Source organism: Mizuhopecten yessoensis, unplaced genomic scaffold (genome assembly GCF_002113885.1).
Source record: "Mizuhopecten yessoensis strain PY_sf001 unplaced genomic scaffold, ASM211388v2 scaffold10839, whole genome shotgun sequence".
Classification (NCBI taxonomy): Eukaryota; Metazoa; Mollusca; class Bivalvia; order Pectinida; family Pectinidae; genus Mizuhopecten; species Mizuhopecten yessoensis.
The window spans coordinates 59,655-78,850 of record NW_018408747.1 but is presented as its reverse complement, the minus strand read 5'-3'; the positions used below and the strand labels follow the sequence as shown (position 1 = coordinate 78,850).

Sequence of the window (19,196 nt, the reverse complement as noted above, 5' to 3'; positions counted from 1 at the left end):
GGGGGGGGGGGGTCGGGTGGTGCGGTGGTGCAGTGAATAGCGCACTCGCCTTTTACCAAGACGACCGGGTTTCAATTCCCCTATCGGACTCGGAAAGGTATAGGATTATCTGCCCGACCACTTGGATTCTCCAAGTGTTTCTCCCACATTAAGACCCTACGAACGCTTACATCCGGGGTGATTAATATAAGTTGAAATAACTTGTTTCATAATTGTTGTAAAATTAATAAGGTTTATATTTATATTTATTATGTAGTTGTTTGTCAAAACGATGTTTCTGTATTATATTTTGTAGTTTATACTTTAATTTTCGCCAATCAAAACGCATTGTCATGGTATCTTATCGTATTCTGGTAGTTGGAATGAGATAACAAGAGGCCCATGGGCCTTAACGGTCAACTGATATATTTATACAGAGAGTTGATTTTGTTTTTAAATTGAACAGAAATATTATTCAAATTGACAAAAAACAATAAAACCACCTTATTCAATATCTAGCATACAGATTTAAGACTAAAAAGTATTTGAAACTAGCACCTCTGATTCTAAACAAGGAAAATGAAGACATTTTAGCACACTGACTCATTTGGGCCCCACCCTACAGCCCTTGAGGGTAGGGCTGGCTCAAACTTTTCAAAGTATCAAACTGTCAACTCAATGTCATAATTCCAATCAAGTTATTAACATGTTATGTTCAAAGTATCATTTGCCATTATAAATCATAATAAAAATCCCCCCCTCCTTCCCGAAATAAACTATAGTAAAGTTTACCCCCTCCCCAGGGGTAAACGTGAGACCCCAGGGTCATGAAATTCACATTTTTGGTAAAGCACCTTAAGTCCATTCCATCTATGAAGAGTATTTGATTCTACCATATCTGGGTCTTGAGAAGAAGATTTTTGAAATTTCAGTCAATTCGAGTCTTTTTTGGCCCCGCCCCTCAGGCCCCTGTGGGCTTGGGACTAAACCGGCCACTAGTTTTGTTGACCTTTGTCCATGGAAGGTTCCTGCAAAATTTCATTGATATTGGTTCAGGGGTTTTGAAGAAGAAGTCGAAAATGTAAATTGTTTACGGACGCACGACGGACGACGACGGACAAAAAGTGATCGCAAAAACCCTCGGGCGGAATTTTCCTACAATACACCCCTGGGCATAAAAGAGTCCTATAATATTATCTCACAATTACCTGAATTAAAAAGATCATGCATAAAATCCACATTGAATTGAAATATGATCCTTTCTTCCTCTTCCTCAGAGGTAGACCAATCGTGGGTTTTCATGTAGCACTCCGGGTCAAAGTTGTCATACTCAGTCGTTTCTGTCAGAGACATCATCTTGTATGGCCAGTACAAAGCAATATGACCAATACAGATAGGTTCGTGTTATAATGAGAACGGTGCACGGTCATGTGTGTGTATCTTGCATATATAGGTCTCTGTCAGCAGGCCCAAGTTTCAGAGGCAACGATTGGTTGAACAAAATATGTTCATATTTTATTACTAATTATAATTTAACCTAGCAAAGCAGGAAAATATATATCCTTGTTTTAATCTTCATTTTCTTATTTAAACCTTCCATACACATTCCATTTCGTGTTAACTCTTTGGAAACCCTATGTCAATCTGATGCCAATTCCCAATAGAGGGTGACCCTTTTTCCATTCGTTGTAGTGTATGGATGCATAAATCAATTACGAAAGAGGCAAGCGTGAAGTAAAATATGATCTGCTTAATTCTAGAGGATCACTAATACTGAAAATATCTTTATTCAAACAGGGAAAAACGATTGTCAAAATGAATATCAACCAACTCTCTTAGAACACTGTTCCCATCAATTTAGGACCTTGTTAGGCCCCCTTCTCACACACATGCTAAAACTTGATAGATATCGAAACTTACCTAATAAGACATAATGAGACCATGTTTTGTATGCATAAATAAATGGAAAAATGTGTCAAAATTAGTCGTGTTTGTCCAATAGTCACTCTTCAAAACGCGCACCAATTTAGCCTTAATAGTCCAGTTATTAGAAGGACGACGGATGGAACGGCTAGACACGATGAGTGCTTTTTTTATCACATGACGTCTTTGTAAGAACTTGTAAAGACAATAGAAATGATTGGTTGAACACGAAAAATTTATTATTCATACTTTTATAAAATGATATACGTTTTGAATATATATTACTGCATATAATTGTATATAAAACAAATTGAGATTATTGTTATTTCTTTCAGGAGGAAACACATGTTACAAGTCACGTGATGAATTATATTAACTACATACGTGTTGATGAGTTATTTTTTTCTATTCAAAACAAACACCAATTTAGCCTAAATAGTCCAGTTATTAGAAGAACGACGGACTGAACGGCTAGACACGATGAGTGCTTATTCATCACATGCCGTATTTGTAAGCACTAGCAAAGACAACAGAAGTCACGTGATGAATTATATTAACTACATACGTGTTGATGAGTTGTTTTTTTCTATTCACACAGTATTTACAACATAAAATAACTTCTACCCTTACGATTCAACTATATAGTCATTGCTTTACTAATCCAGATGATTAATTGTTTGTGTTTATGGGGAACAGTAAAACTGACAAAGTAAACGAGGATCATTTTATTCAAAACTATGTGAATATTATATTAAAACGGTTGAATTGAAGGTTATCGCTGCTTCTCTGAGACTGAGTTTGGTCAAAAGACTTTTGTTAGTGAAGGGAAATGGCAGTATATGTTTAGTCTTTTTATAGATAATGGCATATTTGTTTATGTCGGCGATGGTTATTTACAGAAATAATGGATGTAGCATCATGATCTGGAAAGAAGTCCTGGAAAACTAGGAAAGACTGAAAATGGCTGAGAAGGATTTTTTTATAGACAAGAGATGTCAGTAATGTAAATTTCGTTATGGTTATGTGTTTTGATAAAAGGTGTTTTATAGAGAACGGTAAATCAAAGGAATAGTTATAATCAGTAATCTCAAAACACTAACGCCGGTCGAGGAGAAAATGTAGGGAAATTTCAAACATTTGCCTATGATTTCATCAGTACGTCGAAAAAAGCAGTTTCAGGACTCTCATATATTTGAAATTTATCTCTAGCTATCCATATCAGAATAAGGTATACAACGTAAGTTCGGGGACAAAATAACTCATTTAACATAGTATGTAAAAGAAACATCAAAATATAGCTCAAGGGTTCANTGAGGAGAAAATGTAGGGAAATTTCAAACATTTGCCTATGATTTCAACAGTTCGTCGAAAAAAGCAGTTTCAGGACTCTCATATATTTGAAATTTATCTCTAGCTATCCATATCAGAATAAGGTATACAACGTAAGTTCGGGGACAAAATAACTCATTTAACATAGTATGTAAAAGAAACATCAAAATATAGCTCAAGGGTTCAACATGGTCGCTATTTTTCTGTAGTAGCCCTATATGTCGTAGATTTACATATATTCTTAACCATTACACCGACACAACTTTTTATAAGCTCAATCTATATTACAGTGTTACCTGCCAACTATATGGAATGCAAGTTAACCGTTCAACAGTGTATAAATTCAAGCCATATTTGTACAAAGCATTTGGTTGTTCTATACATGAAAAAGAGACTTACATAACGGCGTAAGCACACTGAAACAAGATACTAGACCAGAACAGCTGATACACAAGTACAAAGGAAAGTCTATATTATATAGCTTCAATATACCTGTTATATCTAATATTATTTTGAGGGAAGAAAACGTAACGACCATTTTTGTAAGTAATAGAATTTTGTGGTGAAGTGATAATTACTGCCAAGGTGTCAACAGATATGAACTTGTGTAAAGCTACAGTAGTATGTTGGTTTTAAATTGTAGAGGGAAACAATGAACAATTACAGTCAAAAACACACAACAACAACAGTTTGGAAATTAGTTAATACCGTTTTGTACTATTTCTTTGAGAAGTATCGACTTTATGTGTTATTCATTTGAAGTAATATAACAACTTCCACCTAAATTATATCAAGTTGATTCACACTTTCAGAAAATTTTCAAGTTACAGGATATTCTAGATACATGAGTGATATTGACAAATATCTACCCATTCCATTTTATTTTACTTTCAATTCCCACTCAAAAGTTGGAAATTTACCTTTTCCCAAGAACAGCCTTGAGCGAGCAGAAAGCCAAATGAACATAGACATTATGTACAAGAGATTTTACAATAACGCCGCGATCTTGTTGATTTCAATCATCATTAAGATTTCCTGAATAGAGAAATAGCACATCAACACGAATGTAGACAAGATGTTTTATCACGTGATTGTTAACATCTGTTACCTAGCAAAGAAATAAAAGCCGTTTAAATTTGTAATGGCATTATTATATAATATTATATACGACAAGGTTATCATTTGTATATCATTATGTCCAAATATGAATAATTTATAGTTCATTGAACTACTTTTGTTTAACTTTTTTTCTTGGAAAGTGCTGTCAAGGACGTCAGATAACCACAATGCACTCACAGAGACAGGTTTCTTACTATCACAAGTACTTGACAGTGTTAGCTACAAAGGTGTTTGTATTTGCCATTTGAAAATATGTCTCTAATGGAAACGACTGATTATCAAAACTGTTATCACACTTTTCTATGATATGGGAACAGGAATCGAGGAGAACATTACAATTTGTACACACAAGTGATTGCTCCATTATCTCCTGGTAATATATACGGTACATTATGCCAAAAGTTAATTACACTGCAATAAAATTTAAAATAGACAAATGCACTATAGGCAAACAAGTTGTCATCTTATATAATTTGGTATTTCAGTAACACGGTATGATGTTTTGAGGGATACAAATCATATTGTAAGCTGAAGTTACAAGTGTAGATATGGAATATCTGAGATATGAGAGGTCTGATGCTGCAAGGTTACGGTCAAAGGTAGGAAGTGACAAGAAAGTGTAACACGATACCGGGAAATATTTCAGTTTCGATATGTTGATACAAACATCAATATGAGTTTGAATCAATTGACAAACTAATATCAATGTTTGTGATGCTGTTAAATCTTAATATATCACTTTTACAAGCATCTGATTGTTATGGCATTTACAAGTTTGTTCTCTGTCTTTCACCATTTGTTATTATAAGTTATCAAATAGCAATAGGAACCTAACCATTTTAAAAGGACATTAACATATACAAGCAACAAATGTTTTCTCTCCGAATATTTTATTTTAAATCCATTTTATTATAAACTGTAAGATTTAACGAACAGGCAAGTCATCTAGTAACCTGAAAGAGAAAAAAGGAAGTTCGGTTAATAATCAATACAATGCACATGATACGGTTATTAATAAATATTTTAAAAGCGACATACATGTATCTGATTTTTTTCTTCGTTTGAGATATATCAAACATGTTCATTATTACCTTTTCCTCCTCCCATTCCACCGTCCATTCCTCCGAATCCGCCTCCGTTCATTCCTCCGAATCCACTTTGGCCTCCCATTCCACCGCCCATTCCTCCGAATCCGCCTCCGTTTATTCCTCCGAGTCCACTTTGGCCTCCCATTCCACCGCCCATTCCTCCGAATCCGCCTCCGTTCATTCCTCCGAATCCGCCTTTGCCTCCTATTCCACCGCCCATTACTCCGGATCCACCTCCGTTCATACCTCCGAATCCGCCTCCATTCATTCCTCCGAATCCACCGTTGCCTCCCATTCCGGAGCCACCGAAACTTCCGCCCATAGAGCCGGCACCACCTCCGTAACCTTATAAAAACCATTATGTCGGATAACATCACTTTATTATTTGATATTCCTGTTATAAAAATGATTATTCTGCATTTTATTTTATAAAATCTAATTTTCATCACATATCTCTTCATATTTAACTACCTCCAATTGAAAATATCAGGCATGAAAAACGTTGAAAACTTACCAGCTCTCCTGTAACCTGAAATAAAAAGTACACAATATCAAAAATTTTAAACATAGATATTTCAACATGTGTTTTTATAACAGCAAATTGTATTACTTTGTGTATAGGCTGACCCACCAGTCAGTGTATATTGAAACAGATTATCAACAAATCCTTATCATAAAAATATATTGGTTAAGAAACCAACAGTTTACAGTGTGATCCACTCAAATTATTTAAGATATTTATTTTCAGTGTAGTTTATTTGATAAATCTTGAAATCATTTATCAGAATCACTTTCTGTTCGTTTTATATGATAATTTATTAAATAAAAACTTACGTCCACCGCCGTTACTGGCGCCATTACCGTATCCGTTTCCGGCGCCATTGCCGTATCCGTTTCCGGCGCCATTGCCGTAACCGTTTCCGGCGCCATTGTCGTATCCTTTTCCGGCGCCATTGCCGTTACCATTTCCGCCGCCATTTCCGTTACCATTTCCGTTTCCGAATCCATTTCCATATCCTGTCAGTAATAGATATTGCGTAAATCACATTAGCATTTGATTACAGTAAATATATCTTTAATGAAATAATTTATTGTTCATTATTAATATGCGCCATTCCAAAGATTGTCAAGTCATACCATAAAATGATGATTACAAAAGCTTCAAACTGAACTTACAAACCTATTTTAATTATGGAATGTTATATTGATAATGCATTATTATAAAATCAATGTAAATAAAGGTATTGATATTTTTAAATTTATGAAAGTCTCCTGTTTCATACTATTATTTCATTTTGCTTTTCTAAATTTTCAAAAAGTACAAAGNATGGAAGTCTCCTGTTTCATACTATTATTTCATTTTGCTTTTCTAAATTTTCAAAAAGTACAAAGCTTTTTTAAATACATTAAAATTTGTAAAATCATATTGATAATTCATGATTACAGAATCAATGTAAATAAAGGTATTACTATCTTAATCTGTTGGAAGTCTACTAGTTTATACTTTAATTTATTTTTTTATTTCAAAATTCAGCTTTTATTATATTTCATACATAATATCAAAAATTGATTATTTTGTAAAATGATTCTTACCTGCAGCGCTTACAGCGACCAAGAGGCATGAAGCCAAACACATACATATATAGGTGTTCATTTTTGCGTTCTGAAAGGAATACCTTACAATCGAAAAGTTAAACTGTTAACAAGATGAACATGTTACTTGTGTCTTTTGTTCCGACANCAATCGAAAAGTTAAACTGTTAACAGGATGAACATGCTACTTGTGTCTTTTGTTCCGACAATCATTTGAACTAACAAGGTTTAGCTAATCAAATCATCTAATTTCATATAAATCGTTTAGTTAAAGAATAAGTGTTCCGAAAAATAATTTCTATTCCATTTTTCTGCCTACCCTTAGATACTAAGTATATATACCGAATCCAATTTTATTTAGCTTTCAACAGTTAAACACATCTAAAGAATACCTTATATATGAATTTTCTGTTCGGAAAGCTTCTTGTTATATCTCAAAAATAAATTGTATAGTGACAATGAAGCAATGTATGAATATAAACAAAAGCAATCAATAATTCTTTAAATGATTATCAAGATATTTCACAACGAACTTGAATTCATTTAATTATAATTACAATATTTTTTTAATGATAATTAGGTCTAATGTATAAAAAAAAATAGCATAATCAATTTAATATAAAACGTACCGGACTTGGCTAGAAGATACTGGTGGAGGACTGGAGAGGTGGTGCAGAGGAAGATAGATTAGGGTCTTTATTTATACAAAATGAGACGGAAGTCTGCACATGCAATGTCTTTGATTGGGTCTGGTCAGATCGTGCGAAACTGTTTTACACCGCAATCACTTGTATTGAACATCTGATAGAATTAATGTTATTTATATAATTGATTGAACACGTTCTTACATCTAGCTGTAACTACATGTACATCAGGTGTGGGTAGTTCGCATGTTCCTGATGACGCATACGTTTATTACAAAAAACGTATATGTACTTCAAGCCTATTTTTCGATCCAATTATTTTTATATTATGTTAGATATATTTATAATTATATAAATCATTGTTTGGACAAAATATATACCTTAGTAACATTTTTTTCACAAGGATTTCCATTTTGTAATCATGTCGCTTTTATAGCATGTTACATGTAATTCTGAGAATACATAATACAACTGCATATACGGATATAAAACAATGTAAAAAATATACTATTTCCCTATAATACACTGCATACAAGAACATGATAATCATAACATATCGAATGTACTTCGTTCATGTCTCCATTTTGTTGATCATAACGTATTAATCAGAGTTGATGGTGTACTACGGACTAACAAAACTTATATGATACCAAGATAAATATGTGTGAAGGATGTATTCTTGCCTCACACCTTTTTTAGTTTGAATCCCGATTTGGGCAAAAAAAAAGGTGAATGTAGTAAACAACTCCCTGTTTTAATGCTTGCATATTAAATGTGATATTTTGTACAGTTTTTTACATACATCGGACGTTTGTTTTACATTTTTCACAACCAAAGCAATATGATAAACAGACTAAAATGGAACAAAAAAGCAATGTTATACAACAAATAGGTAATAGTAAAAACGAAAAGCTATTTTCATTTTCTTTCAAATCTCATTTTTCGTACTTACTTAACACAGGTATGTATGATAGTCTTTAAGGCTTTCTACATCTCGTGGAAATTATTAAAATTTTAACATTATTTTACCATTTCTGTTATTTTCTTTGCAATTCATTTGATAACCGAAGTAAAAAATATATATCTGAGATATGAATACAAGGGGCATTACTACACATATTTTGCAATATATTACTTTTGAAATGTTAAGCACTTATAACAAATCCCTCTTCATGATTTAAATGTGTCCCAATTTTATAACAGAGTGCAATAAGAAACACTATTAAAACAAATAATCACACTAAAAGTTATCATTTTAATTACAGATATACATGTTTGCAAATGTATGTGATTTTCGATGTGCAAATAAATCTAAGCGTGGGCAGACTGTTTTAATTTCATTAAGATGATGCATCTCTCTGATCAATTTACTCTTTGATGCGAAATACATCCCTTACATATTCTTTTACATTATGCAAATAACGTTTATCCTTTGATCTAATTTTGCATTGTGTCTGTCGGCAATAACGCTTTACCTTTACACAACCACGTACAGAAAACAAGTTAATGCAATCACCGTCTTCAAAGCGCAATGCATATTCCCAAGTACGTGCCGAGTATCTTATCCCATGCTGAGCATGCACTTTACATGTTACAAACATATTGATGTGGTCCACTGTCGACAATTAAATAACTTTAAAACAATATGCGACATTTTCTAACGGGTTTAATTTCTGTGATCAATCAATGATGTGTTTCTCGTACATGTAGGTGATGACCTGCTCTTTACAGACTTCCGTTTCTAACAGTATAAATAGTGGCTATCCTCAGGTTACAAATCACCACATCTCCTTTCTACCCTCCGACATCAGCAGATTTCCTAGCCTGTTTTTCAAGGTACGACTTACATTTCAGAATACCTCGTTTTGTGTGCTTTTTGGAGTGTATTTTGGGATTATCTTATTGCCGATTTGTGTCGACTAACAGTTCCGGATTTGTCGTATGTGCTGACGTTTTGGTACACGTTTGTCTGTTGTACTATAAAGCCTTCGTCTTTTAATCTGTTTGAGTCTCATAATATCAAGGTGGCAATTGCTTGTAATTTCTCAGATTGGTGTTTTAAACCTCTTTTATAATAAAGAAATATATTACTCTCTAATTAATATACTTAATGTTTGAGGGATGACACACAAACGTCATAATCAACACTATCAGAAATGTGCCAAAGCATCCTTATTAACATATCTTAAAGTATCTTCATAATTGATTCCGTTTAGCTCCTGCTTGTGAGTATTTTGTACGTAGTGAAATACATAAGAATAACGCTATGGTCTCTACATCACAACTTTGGTGCGATAGACAATGCTAGCTACAGTAGCTCAAAATTGACCATGTGAAGTTAAACATTATTATGTAAAGTTAAAATGTATCATGTGAATTTATCGCAATTTAAAATGCATAACGTTGTCTTATATTTACTAGCTGTGGAAAGAAAACTATGAATTCTTTCCCGACATAACTTCAGGGTATCAAGTATTTCGATATATCCCTGTTATCAGAACATGCAGTAGCTACAAACTGTTACAGGTTCTATAAATACATGAGTTTAAAGGCTCGTTAAGAAGTTTAGTATACAAAATATCAACATGTTTAATAAATGTAATGCCTTTATAATTATTTGTCTACACATGTCTGTCTACAGATCCTCAGGATGAATACCTACATCTGTCTTGCCGTTTGCCTTGTTGCTGCTGTCTCAGCTGCTGGTATGTCTTAAAGAATTATGTCGAATAGGTGTCTCTGTACATCTTTCCAAATCATTTCAATAATTATCCCTGCTACTTTCTGAACACGAAATATAATTTGTGACATTTCAATTTTTACATTAATATATTTCTCGATGATAAATTATATGCTGTAGCAAAATGTTTTAATTTATCATGTTGTGAAAGATTTTATAAGCGCCTCTCCCTTTATGTCAATATCTTTTTCGTAATGTTTAAAACATAAATGTTTAATTCTTGTGACCTTTTGTACTACGTATGCGTCCTAAATGGACGGAAAAAAATATATGTCTCAATACAATTATAACACTGTTTGGCGTTATACGTAAACTGACTTGATATTCAGATTAGAGCTTTCTTAGTCCATCATTCTTATTCTTATTCCACAATATACAAAGTAATGGACATTCCACTAGTGTTGCCCTGTTAATTACGTCATCTTAACTACGGAGGCAACATCAAAACCAAGTTGTCCGTAAAGGAATCAAAACTAGATACGGTATCAGGGCCGGAAAAGGGACAGAAAATATATAATAATACGCAATATAGAAATAACACTTTAAATCCAGTCATACTCGTTCAAGGAGTGTAAGGCGATGGTCATCATTTTAAACGCCGGTGTGCGGTACATCCCTACACACGTTTTCGGACATCTCAATATATGTTTTTTTTACATAAATTTTTGTTTATCATTAGGAGGCAACTAGTAAAATAACAAAAATGAAAATACATGTATTTTACATAAATATTAATTTGAACACAGGTATTTGGTAAAGCATTGTCCAATTCACTTTACAGAAATATGTAAAAAGAAATACAATTGACATACTTATATGGTTTGGATTAAAAAATGAATAAAACATTTCCCTCTGTGTTATAGGATATGGTGGTGGATTCGGAAGCATGGGCGGTACTGGAGGAGGAATGGGAGGTGGCATGAACGGAGGCGGATCCGGAGGTATGGGTGGAGGAAACGGTGGATTCGGAGGAATGGGCAGTGGAATGGGAGGACAAGGTGGATTCGGAAGAAAGGCAGGCGGAAAAGGTGTATTCGGAGGAATGGGCGGTACTGGAGGAGGAATGGGAGGTGGCATGAACGGAGGCGGATCCGGAGGTATGGGTGGAGGAAACGGTGGATTTGGAGGAATGGGCAGTGGAATGGGCAGGGGAATGGGCGGTGGAATGGGAGGACAAAGTGGGTTCGGAGGTATGGGCGGAGGAAATGGTGGGTTCGGAGGAATGGGCGGTGATATGGGAGGACAAGGGGGATTTGGAGGAAAGGCAGGCGGAAAAAGTGGATTCGGAGGAATGAACGGTGGAATGGGAGGACAAAGTGCGTTCGGAGGTATGGGCGGAGGAAATGGGGGTTTCGGAGGAATTGGCAGTGGAATGGGAGGCCAAGGCGGATTCGGAGGAAAAGGCGGATTCGGAGGAAAAGGCGGATTCGGAGGAAAGGCAGGCGGAAAAAGTGGATTCGGAGGAATGGGCGGAGGAAATGGTGGTTTCGGAGGAATTGGCAGTGGAATGGGAGGCCAAGGCGGATTCGGAGGAAAAGGCGGATTCGGAGGAAAAGGTATATGGAGAAAAAAGAAAAAATCCTTTTAATTCTTGTTCTTTATTTTAAATTGAAAACTGCACGAGAAACTACATGTGTATCGCTCAATAAACAAGCTTGTAATTCCAAAAAGAAAATATCTTAACAACAAATCTCATCAGTTCAAATCCTTTAACAGTTTGAATATGACCTTATTATACGTTCTGTGACGGTTTTCAGGAAACACTACAAATGTACCTTTAATTGTTGTAAATGTAACGTTAAGACGTTTGACGTTTAGTATCGCTGATGTGTTCTTAATTGACAAAATAGCCAGTAAATATTTACTTTTCTTGTGACTTTTTACATTCCCTTGCTTAATGTTTAAATGAGTACTTTCTGACCTCAAACTTCTTGTGACAATTGTTTCGATTATATATTTTAACTGTTAAGTTCAACTAATATGCTTTATTTATTTTTCAGGATATTAGATCCAGCTGATCCTGTTAACCTTGCATTACATGTAAATGATGCCAAATTATTAAAAATTGAATAATGCACTTCATTTAATCTTTATTGTTCATTTTGCATGTTCATGTTACACATAAAAATATATGAACTGACGAAGTACAACAATTCATCTGCCAATATAAGAAATATTTCTGATCGTACATTCAAATATCAATAGCCAAAAATCAAGTATTAAGCATGTCAATTCAAATGATTTCCTAAGAGAACTAGAATGACATTAATGGACTCTCCATCGTGTTACCTGTTTCATCTCTGATTGAAGGGAAGAAACTCATTTACATACACATGTGCTCCAAGGAAGCACAGTACGAAATCGTAGTGCATAGGTTTACCTTGCTTACTGTTTATGTATTTGATGAATGACATCAGATCCGTTGAAAATGGTATTAATTTATGGAGCATAGGTTAAAACTGAGGTAATAACTTAGGATTCATCCTCAGTGCCATACAAATGACAAATGTTCCTCATAAAGATATTCCGTTACAATTAAAAAACACAACAAAGGACATTTTTGCTGATGGATTACATTGTGACCAACGCTGGCTATATAAAACGCCTTAGACATGTAGATGGCTAGTACACAACTGACGGGTCAGGGGATTAAACAGTCTATTACATGGTTTGTCAGTACAATGAAGTCGAACTCTTATACATTGTTTAAGGTGACTGACACTCTATATATTAAGCTACTCTCCATTATATTAAACCAGTAACGTTTTTATGTGTGCAAAAACAATATTCTTACCCAGACAGTTACGCTGACATTCTGCCAGCTTGGTCACTGGTGACGTTAGAGCTGTATGTGTAAGAACATTGTTTTGACATAGCAGTGACTTAGTTATAATACCTTTTTAAAACAAAATAGAAAAATAAAACAAACATCCCAACAAAAGGGTTCATGGAAGAATACCTAGGTTCAGTTTATGTATTTCTTGTAACCATGAATTATGCTCATGATTTGGGCGGAAATCGGAATTTGAAACGGTGATGCGATGTTACCATAACAGAGAGAAATACACACTACAGTGCAGTATAATAAACAAACAAATAGGTATTTTGTGCAAACTACGATCGCCTGGTTGATACGACGACAGTGTGTCGTCGCATAGAGGAATATCTTAATTGCCAGTTATCGAGCATTTCAAATTATTTTTATTATATGATAGGGGACGGAGGTTTCCTTGTAATGGTATGCTGAGTGATGTCACCTGTCGGCTTTCGTTTGTTCATTAACCACATACCGCTCTGGGATGTGTTATATAGCGGTAGTGGGATGTTCAGACACTATACAATTCACAAGAAAAATCTGGTTTCTGTTTGTTAGGGAATGTTTAAATGAGGACCATTATTTAACAAAACAATACATAACACTGAATCCAACATGTACAAGGAGACTATCAGTCCCATAAGTATGTTGTTTTAACAAGTATGCGTTTTCTGTGTCAAATTGTTCATAAAATGTAAGTAAGCTTTCTATCAATACACCTATGATCACAGTAAAGATGGATTGTCATGCTTCATTTAAAAAAAAGTAAATTTTAGACCTATGGTATACATGCCAGAAATGGAGGATATCGAAATTATATCATAGAGCTACTAGATCAGATGTTAACACATACACACTTGGTCAAACAGGAAATGCACGAGTGTTTTGTGTTTGTATGGGTCCTAAGTTAAATGTGATATCCTGTTTAATGATATCACCTTCGGCCAAGACGAAAGTGAAAAGAGATATATGTCGAGCTGTGATGTTATGTAGAAGTCAAATACAACACTTACTATGTGTTCTTTTATAATCGTGTTTATTTCGACCTAAACGCCGCATACGCATTTTATTTTATTTCTTCTTTTGTTTTTTTGCTGCAGAAAAAAAAATGGCTCGTGAAAACCATATCAGTGTTTAATGTACGATGTACGGCAATGTATATGTCTTATTATCTCTCCTTCAGTTAAATAAAAACAGTATTTCGTATTGATTTTGATTTTCGTGAATTAGGCAATAGCGATATCCTTTACTGTTCGGCTGAATTCCTACAACCGAAGATAAAATGTTTGTTTTTCTATATGAGACTTTTTAACCGACCGTTAATCCGGGATTCAGGTGAAAATCGATCTTCATTGAGAATGTTTATAATAAATGGTCTACGTAACAAAACAAATATATTTAACGCATATAAGAATAGAGCAGAAAATTAATGTATACTTATGGTACATTACTAATACAACATCTGCTTGAAAAGTTTGACAGTTCTATTGTTTTATAATTGTATTGTTTCCGCGGGACAATATCAGTTATACGCTGTATTTTAGCGGTAAACATCTTTTCACAGATGAAAATGACAATTAAACAATGACGGTTGTCATTTGAAACAGTAAGATACCGTCAGGTTACAAAACGTCGGTACACCAGATACTGAACAGTTTAAATGAATCAGTTTGTTTTTATGCGTTTCCTAGTCACGATTTAGATCAATCAGGCAGTCATGCAATACATATATTTTCCACATGTCTGTGTATGCAAGATATACGTTTCCCATGTGGAAAACACACTGTTTGAGTTTAAAATGTTAAGTATTTCATCGACTGACTTTCCGAAACATGATATCATTCAAATGTGTACGTAACATTATTTAATTGATGTCATCTGATATAGCCCACTGATATAAACAATTAATAAAACAAAGTCCTGTGAAACGTTAGCAAATGTGTTCTTACTTAATTTGTATGTCAACTTGAAATCTACTTTGTTACTGTAGTATTCGCAAAGTTATCGTCGATTTTTACGTAATTCCCGGATAGAAAGTGGGAGAAAAAAGTCAATCATAATGTTTGATATGGAAAACAGGGAAATCCTTTTTCTCGGGTTTACTAGTATTAGGCTATGCACGTCGGCGAACTCTTGGCTCTGAGCCAAATTATACACCATTTGGTAGAATTCCCCCATCCCCTATACCAACATGGTATGCACTACATGATTGCTCCAAATAAGGACATGTATCTGTTATATATAAAGAGGTTATAAATGTATAGTAAAATCCAACATTATCGTTTTACATTGTCATTTTAAAGAGGTTAGGCGAAGGAAACGTATACATATGTTATTGAGAAAAATGGATACTGTAACCTTGAAATTTGTTGGCAATAAGCGAAGTGACAGATAAAACAATAGGCGTTAAACCGAGGTTTCTCCAAGCATATTGTATCACACAAACTTTTCTAATTTTGTAATTACAAGATCTGTATTTTGTTTATTAAAAATAGGTTTTTACACAACCTCCAAGAGACATTTATTACTTAGCAATTAACTATCATTTTGAAGATTGAAAAGTGTTATTCAGTTAAACTTAAGATAACAACTATGATGTTTATGCCCCCGCCATAAAATGAGGTCATATAGTATCACCCATGCCCGTCCCGTCCCGTCCCGTCCCGTCCCGTCACGTTGCGTTGCGTCCCGTCCCGTCCCGATTCAATGTTAACACTTATCAACTTCATTCTTTGACAGATTTTGGTCAAACCTTATACAAAGGTCAAGTATGATTATACTTCGGACATCATTGTATTTTAGGGATCCAAGATCAATGGCAAGGTCACACTTGCTATATATAGAAAATCGTCCCGTCCCGTCCCGATTCAATGTAAATACTTATCAACTTCATTCTTTGACAGATTATGGTCAAACTTAATACAAAGGTCAAGTACAGGTATGAGTATACTTCGGACATCGTTGTATTTCAGGTATCCAAGGTCAAGGCCAAGGTCACACTTGCTTTATATAGAAAATCATCGACTGATTCAACGTAAACACTTAGCAACTTCATTCAGGGTATCAAGATCAAAGTGGTTGCTACTTTTTATAGAACACTGAAACTAATTTCCCATGACAGCGGGGCATTTATGTCTTACAGACATTTCCTTGTTTAATAAGTTTTAAACAGAATTTTAGACGGCTAATTCTTCAGATTAGTGAGTTTGTGACTGTGGTTAATGTAGTAAATAACTATCCTTATAAAAGGTTTTAAATGTATCTATCCAATACAGGTAAGTACACATGGGATATATTGGACAGAACTTCCTGTTCTTTCGACTATTATCAAGTTCAGTACCCTGATAATGGTACATAATGATATAAATATATCAGCGTTTCATCATGTGATTGACATGATATTGAATATGTACTGATACGCTACAAACGCTTGTATATTTTGTTATCTGGCAGTAGATAAACGTTTCAAACGTCCGCTATGAGCCATACATAAACACATTTTAATAATATGTGTGTATAAGTATATATATATATATATCTATACCATATAGTGACAATTCGTAATTCAAAGTCGAAATTCAAAAACAAAAGTATGCACTGAGAAGACTCAAAAGCAAAATACTCGTAAATAAATATTCCCTGTGCCACTTTAGTTGAAACCTGGTAATCATGACATATCCTGTAGAGCAAAGGAAATGTTGTCAGCAACAACCTATCTACGTCACAGTGAACATACGCGTCTTGTATGACGACGGTGCCAACTACTGGTGGGGCTACACAACAGCTAGCGCATATGAGGACGATATCTACTATGTTGGGCCAAACAACAGTTAGCGCCATATGACGACGATGATTACTATTGTTGGGCCAAACAACAGCTAGGGTCATATGACGACGGTATCTACTTTTGTTGGGCCAAACAACAGCTAGGGTCAAGCATTTAAACAAATCATCCTTCATGATTTAAGTGTGTCCCAATTGTACAACAGAGTGCAATAAGAAACACTATTAGAACAAATAATCACACTAAAGGTTATCATGTTAATCACAGATATACATGTATTCAAGTGTATGTGGTTTTCAATTCGCAAAGGAATCTGAGCGTGGGCAGGCTATTTTAATTTCATTTAGATAATACTTTAAAAACTATGAAAAAAATAAAAGCCCAGGCTCCGATGGGTATACAGTAAAAAATCGACAATATCTTAAAAATTGGAGACCAATTTCTTTACTTAATATTATTTATAAAATTGCATCAGGATCAATAGCAAGCAGAATAAAAACAGTTTGAAATAAAATAATGAATACAGATCAAACAGGATTTATTGCAGGGCGCTATATTGGGGAAAACAATCGAATTGTATATGATATCATGCAATATGCAGAAGATAGAAATATACCTGGAATGTTGTTAATTATTGATTTTGAAAAAGCTTTTGACTTTGTTTCTTGGAAGTTTATTGATGAAGTTATGGATTATTTTAATTTTGGGGAAGATATAAAAAAGTGAGTATAAATTCTACAAAACAAGTCAAGTTCAGCTATTAATCAGGGGGGAAATTTGTCTCCATTTTTCGAAATTGAAAGAGGCTGTAGGCAGGGGGACCCCATCGCACCATATATATTTATAATGTGTGCTGAAAATTTAGCTATCAAAATATGGAACAATCAAAAATATAAAAGGTATTGATATTGATAATAGACCTATTTTACTGTCTCAATATGCGGATGACACTTTACTGATTTTAGATGGAATAGAGAGATCACTTAAAGAATCAATTGATGAACTAAAAACTTTTGCAAACATATCTGGATTAAAAATGAATGTATCTAAAACACAGGCTATTTGGATTGGGAGTAAAATATATAGTGATGAAGTTGTGTACCCTCAATTGAATAAACAGTGGGGAAATCAAACATTTATACTTTTAGGCATTGAGTTTCATGTTGACCTACACCGAATACCTAAACTGAGTTATGATAAAAAAAAACTAGTGAAGATAAAGACCATTATTAGAACTTGGGAAAGAAGAATTTTGACTCCAATAGGTAGAATCCATATTATAAAGGCACTATTAATTTCTCAGTTTAATCATCTCTTTATCTCTTTACCAAACCCAGATGAGAATTCCTGAAAAAGTTAAACATAGAACTGTACTGTTCTTTGTGGAAAAGTAAAATAGATAAAGTGAAAAGAGATATAACTGTTAACAATTACATTGACGGAGGTATAATTTTTTTTACGTGTAAAGTCTTTCATTGAATCTCTAAAATTAACATGGTTAAGGAGACTCTACACAAGTCCAAGTAAATGGCAAATTATTTTAAGAACTTCTGTTGATGATCATATTTTGACTAACTTTGGAACTGAGTATATTGCAATATGTCACAATAACTGTAAAAATTCATTTTTGAAAGATGTTTTTGAAGCATGGATAAACTTATCAAATGAACACTATTCTTATCAATCTCCAGATAAATTGGCCGAAACACCAATATGGTATAATAATGTAATTAAAGTAGTATTTTTTATCGGGATTGGTACAATAAAGTAATTATTATTATTAGCGACTTGATTAATAAAGACACTAATTTGTTTTACTCTTTTCAGGAATTTCAACAGGTCTTTGGTATAAATACAAACTTTCTTACATACCATGGACTTATTTGAGCTATTCGAAAACATATACAGAAACAAGATTTACCATGTCCTATCTATCTTTTCATACGAATTAATCTAGAAATACTTTTCCGCAGGAAAAAAGAGACACAAGATTTGTATTATTTACTCAATAATAAAAATATTACAATATCCACTAGAAGATTGTTTGTTTGTTTGTTTGATTTTGTTTAACGTCCTATTAACAGCTAAGGTCATTTAAGGACGGCCTCCCCTGTGTGCAAGATGCATGCGTGTAGTGTATGTGTGTGTATTTTGGGAGGCTGCGATATGTTCGTGTTTGTCT

At 34.1% G+C, this 19,196-nt stretch overlaps 2 protein-coding genes across 2 annotated transcripts; one reads left to right on the top strand and one right to left on the bottom strand.

Annotated features, from left to right (window-relative positions):
- Positions 1 to 5,227: 5,227 nt before the first annotated feature.
- Positions 5,228 to 7,697, bottom strand: LOC110462854 (acanthoscurrin-1-like). The gene is made up of 6 exons (XM_021517083.1): positions 7,661 to 7,697; positions 7,032 to 7,114; positions 6,273 to 6,455; positions 5,953 to 5,967; positions 5,442 to 5,783; positions 5,228 to 5,303 (listed from the first exon to the last, which is right to left on the bottom strand). The coding sequence occupies exons 2-6, from the start codon at positions 7,090 to 7,092 to the stop codon at positions 5,296 to 5,298; spliced, it is 609 nt and encodes a 202-aa protein (XP_021372758.1). The 5' UTR covers positions 7,093 to 7,114; positions 7,661 to 7,697; the 3' UTR covers positions 5,228 to 5,295.
- A 1,764-nt stretch (positions 7,698 to 9,461) lies between these two features.
- LOC110462879 (glycine-rich protein 5-like) lies at positions 9,462 to 12,494 on the top strand. Its single transcript, XM_021517115.1, has 4 exons — positions 9,462 to 9,511; positions 10,317 to 10,380; positions 11,279 to 11,836; positions 12,416 to 12,494. The coding sequence occupies exons 2-4, from the start codon at positions 10,326 to 10,328 to the stop codon at positions 12,421 to 12,423; spliced, it is 621 nt and encodes a 206-aa protein (XP_021372790.1). The 5' UTR covers positions 9,462 to 9,511; positions 10,317 to 10,325; the 3' UTR covers positions 12,424 to 12,494.
- Positions 12,495 to 19,196: the final 6,702 nt, after the last annotated feature.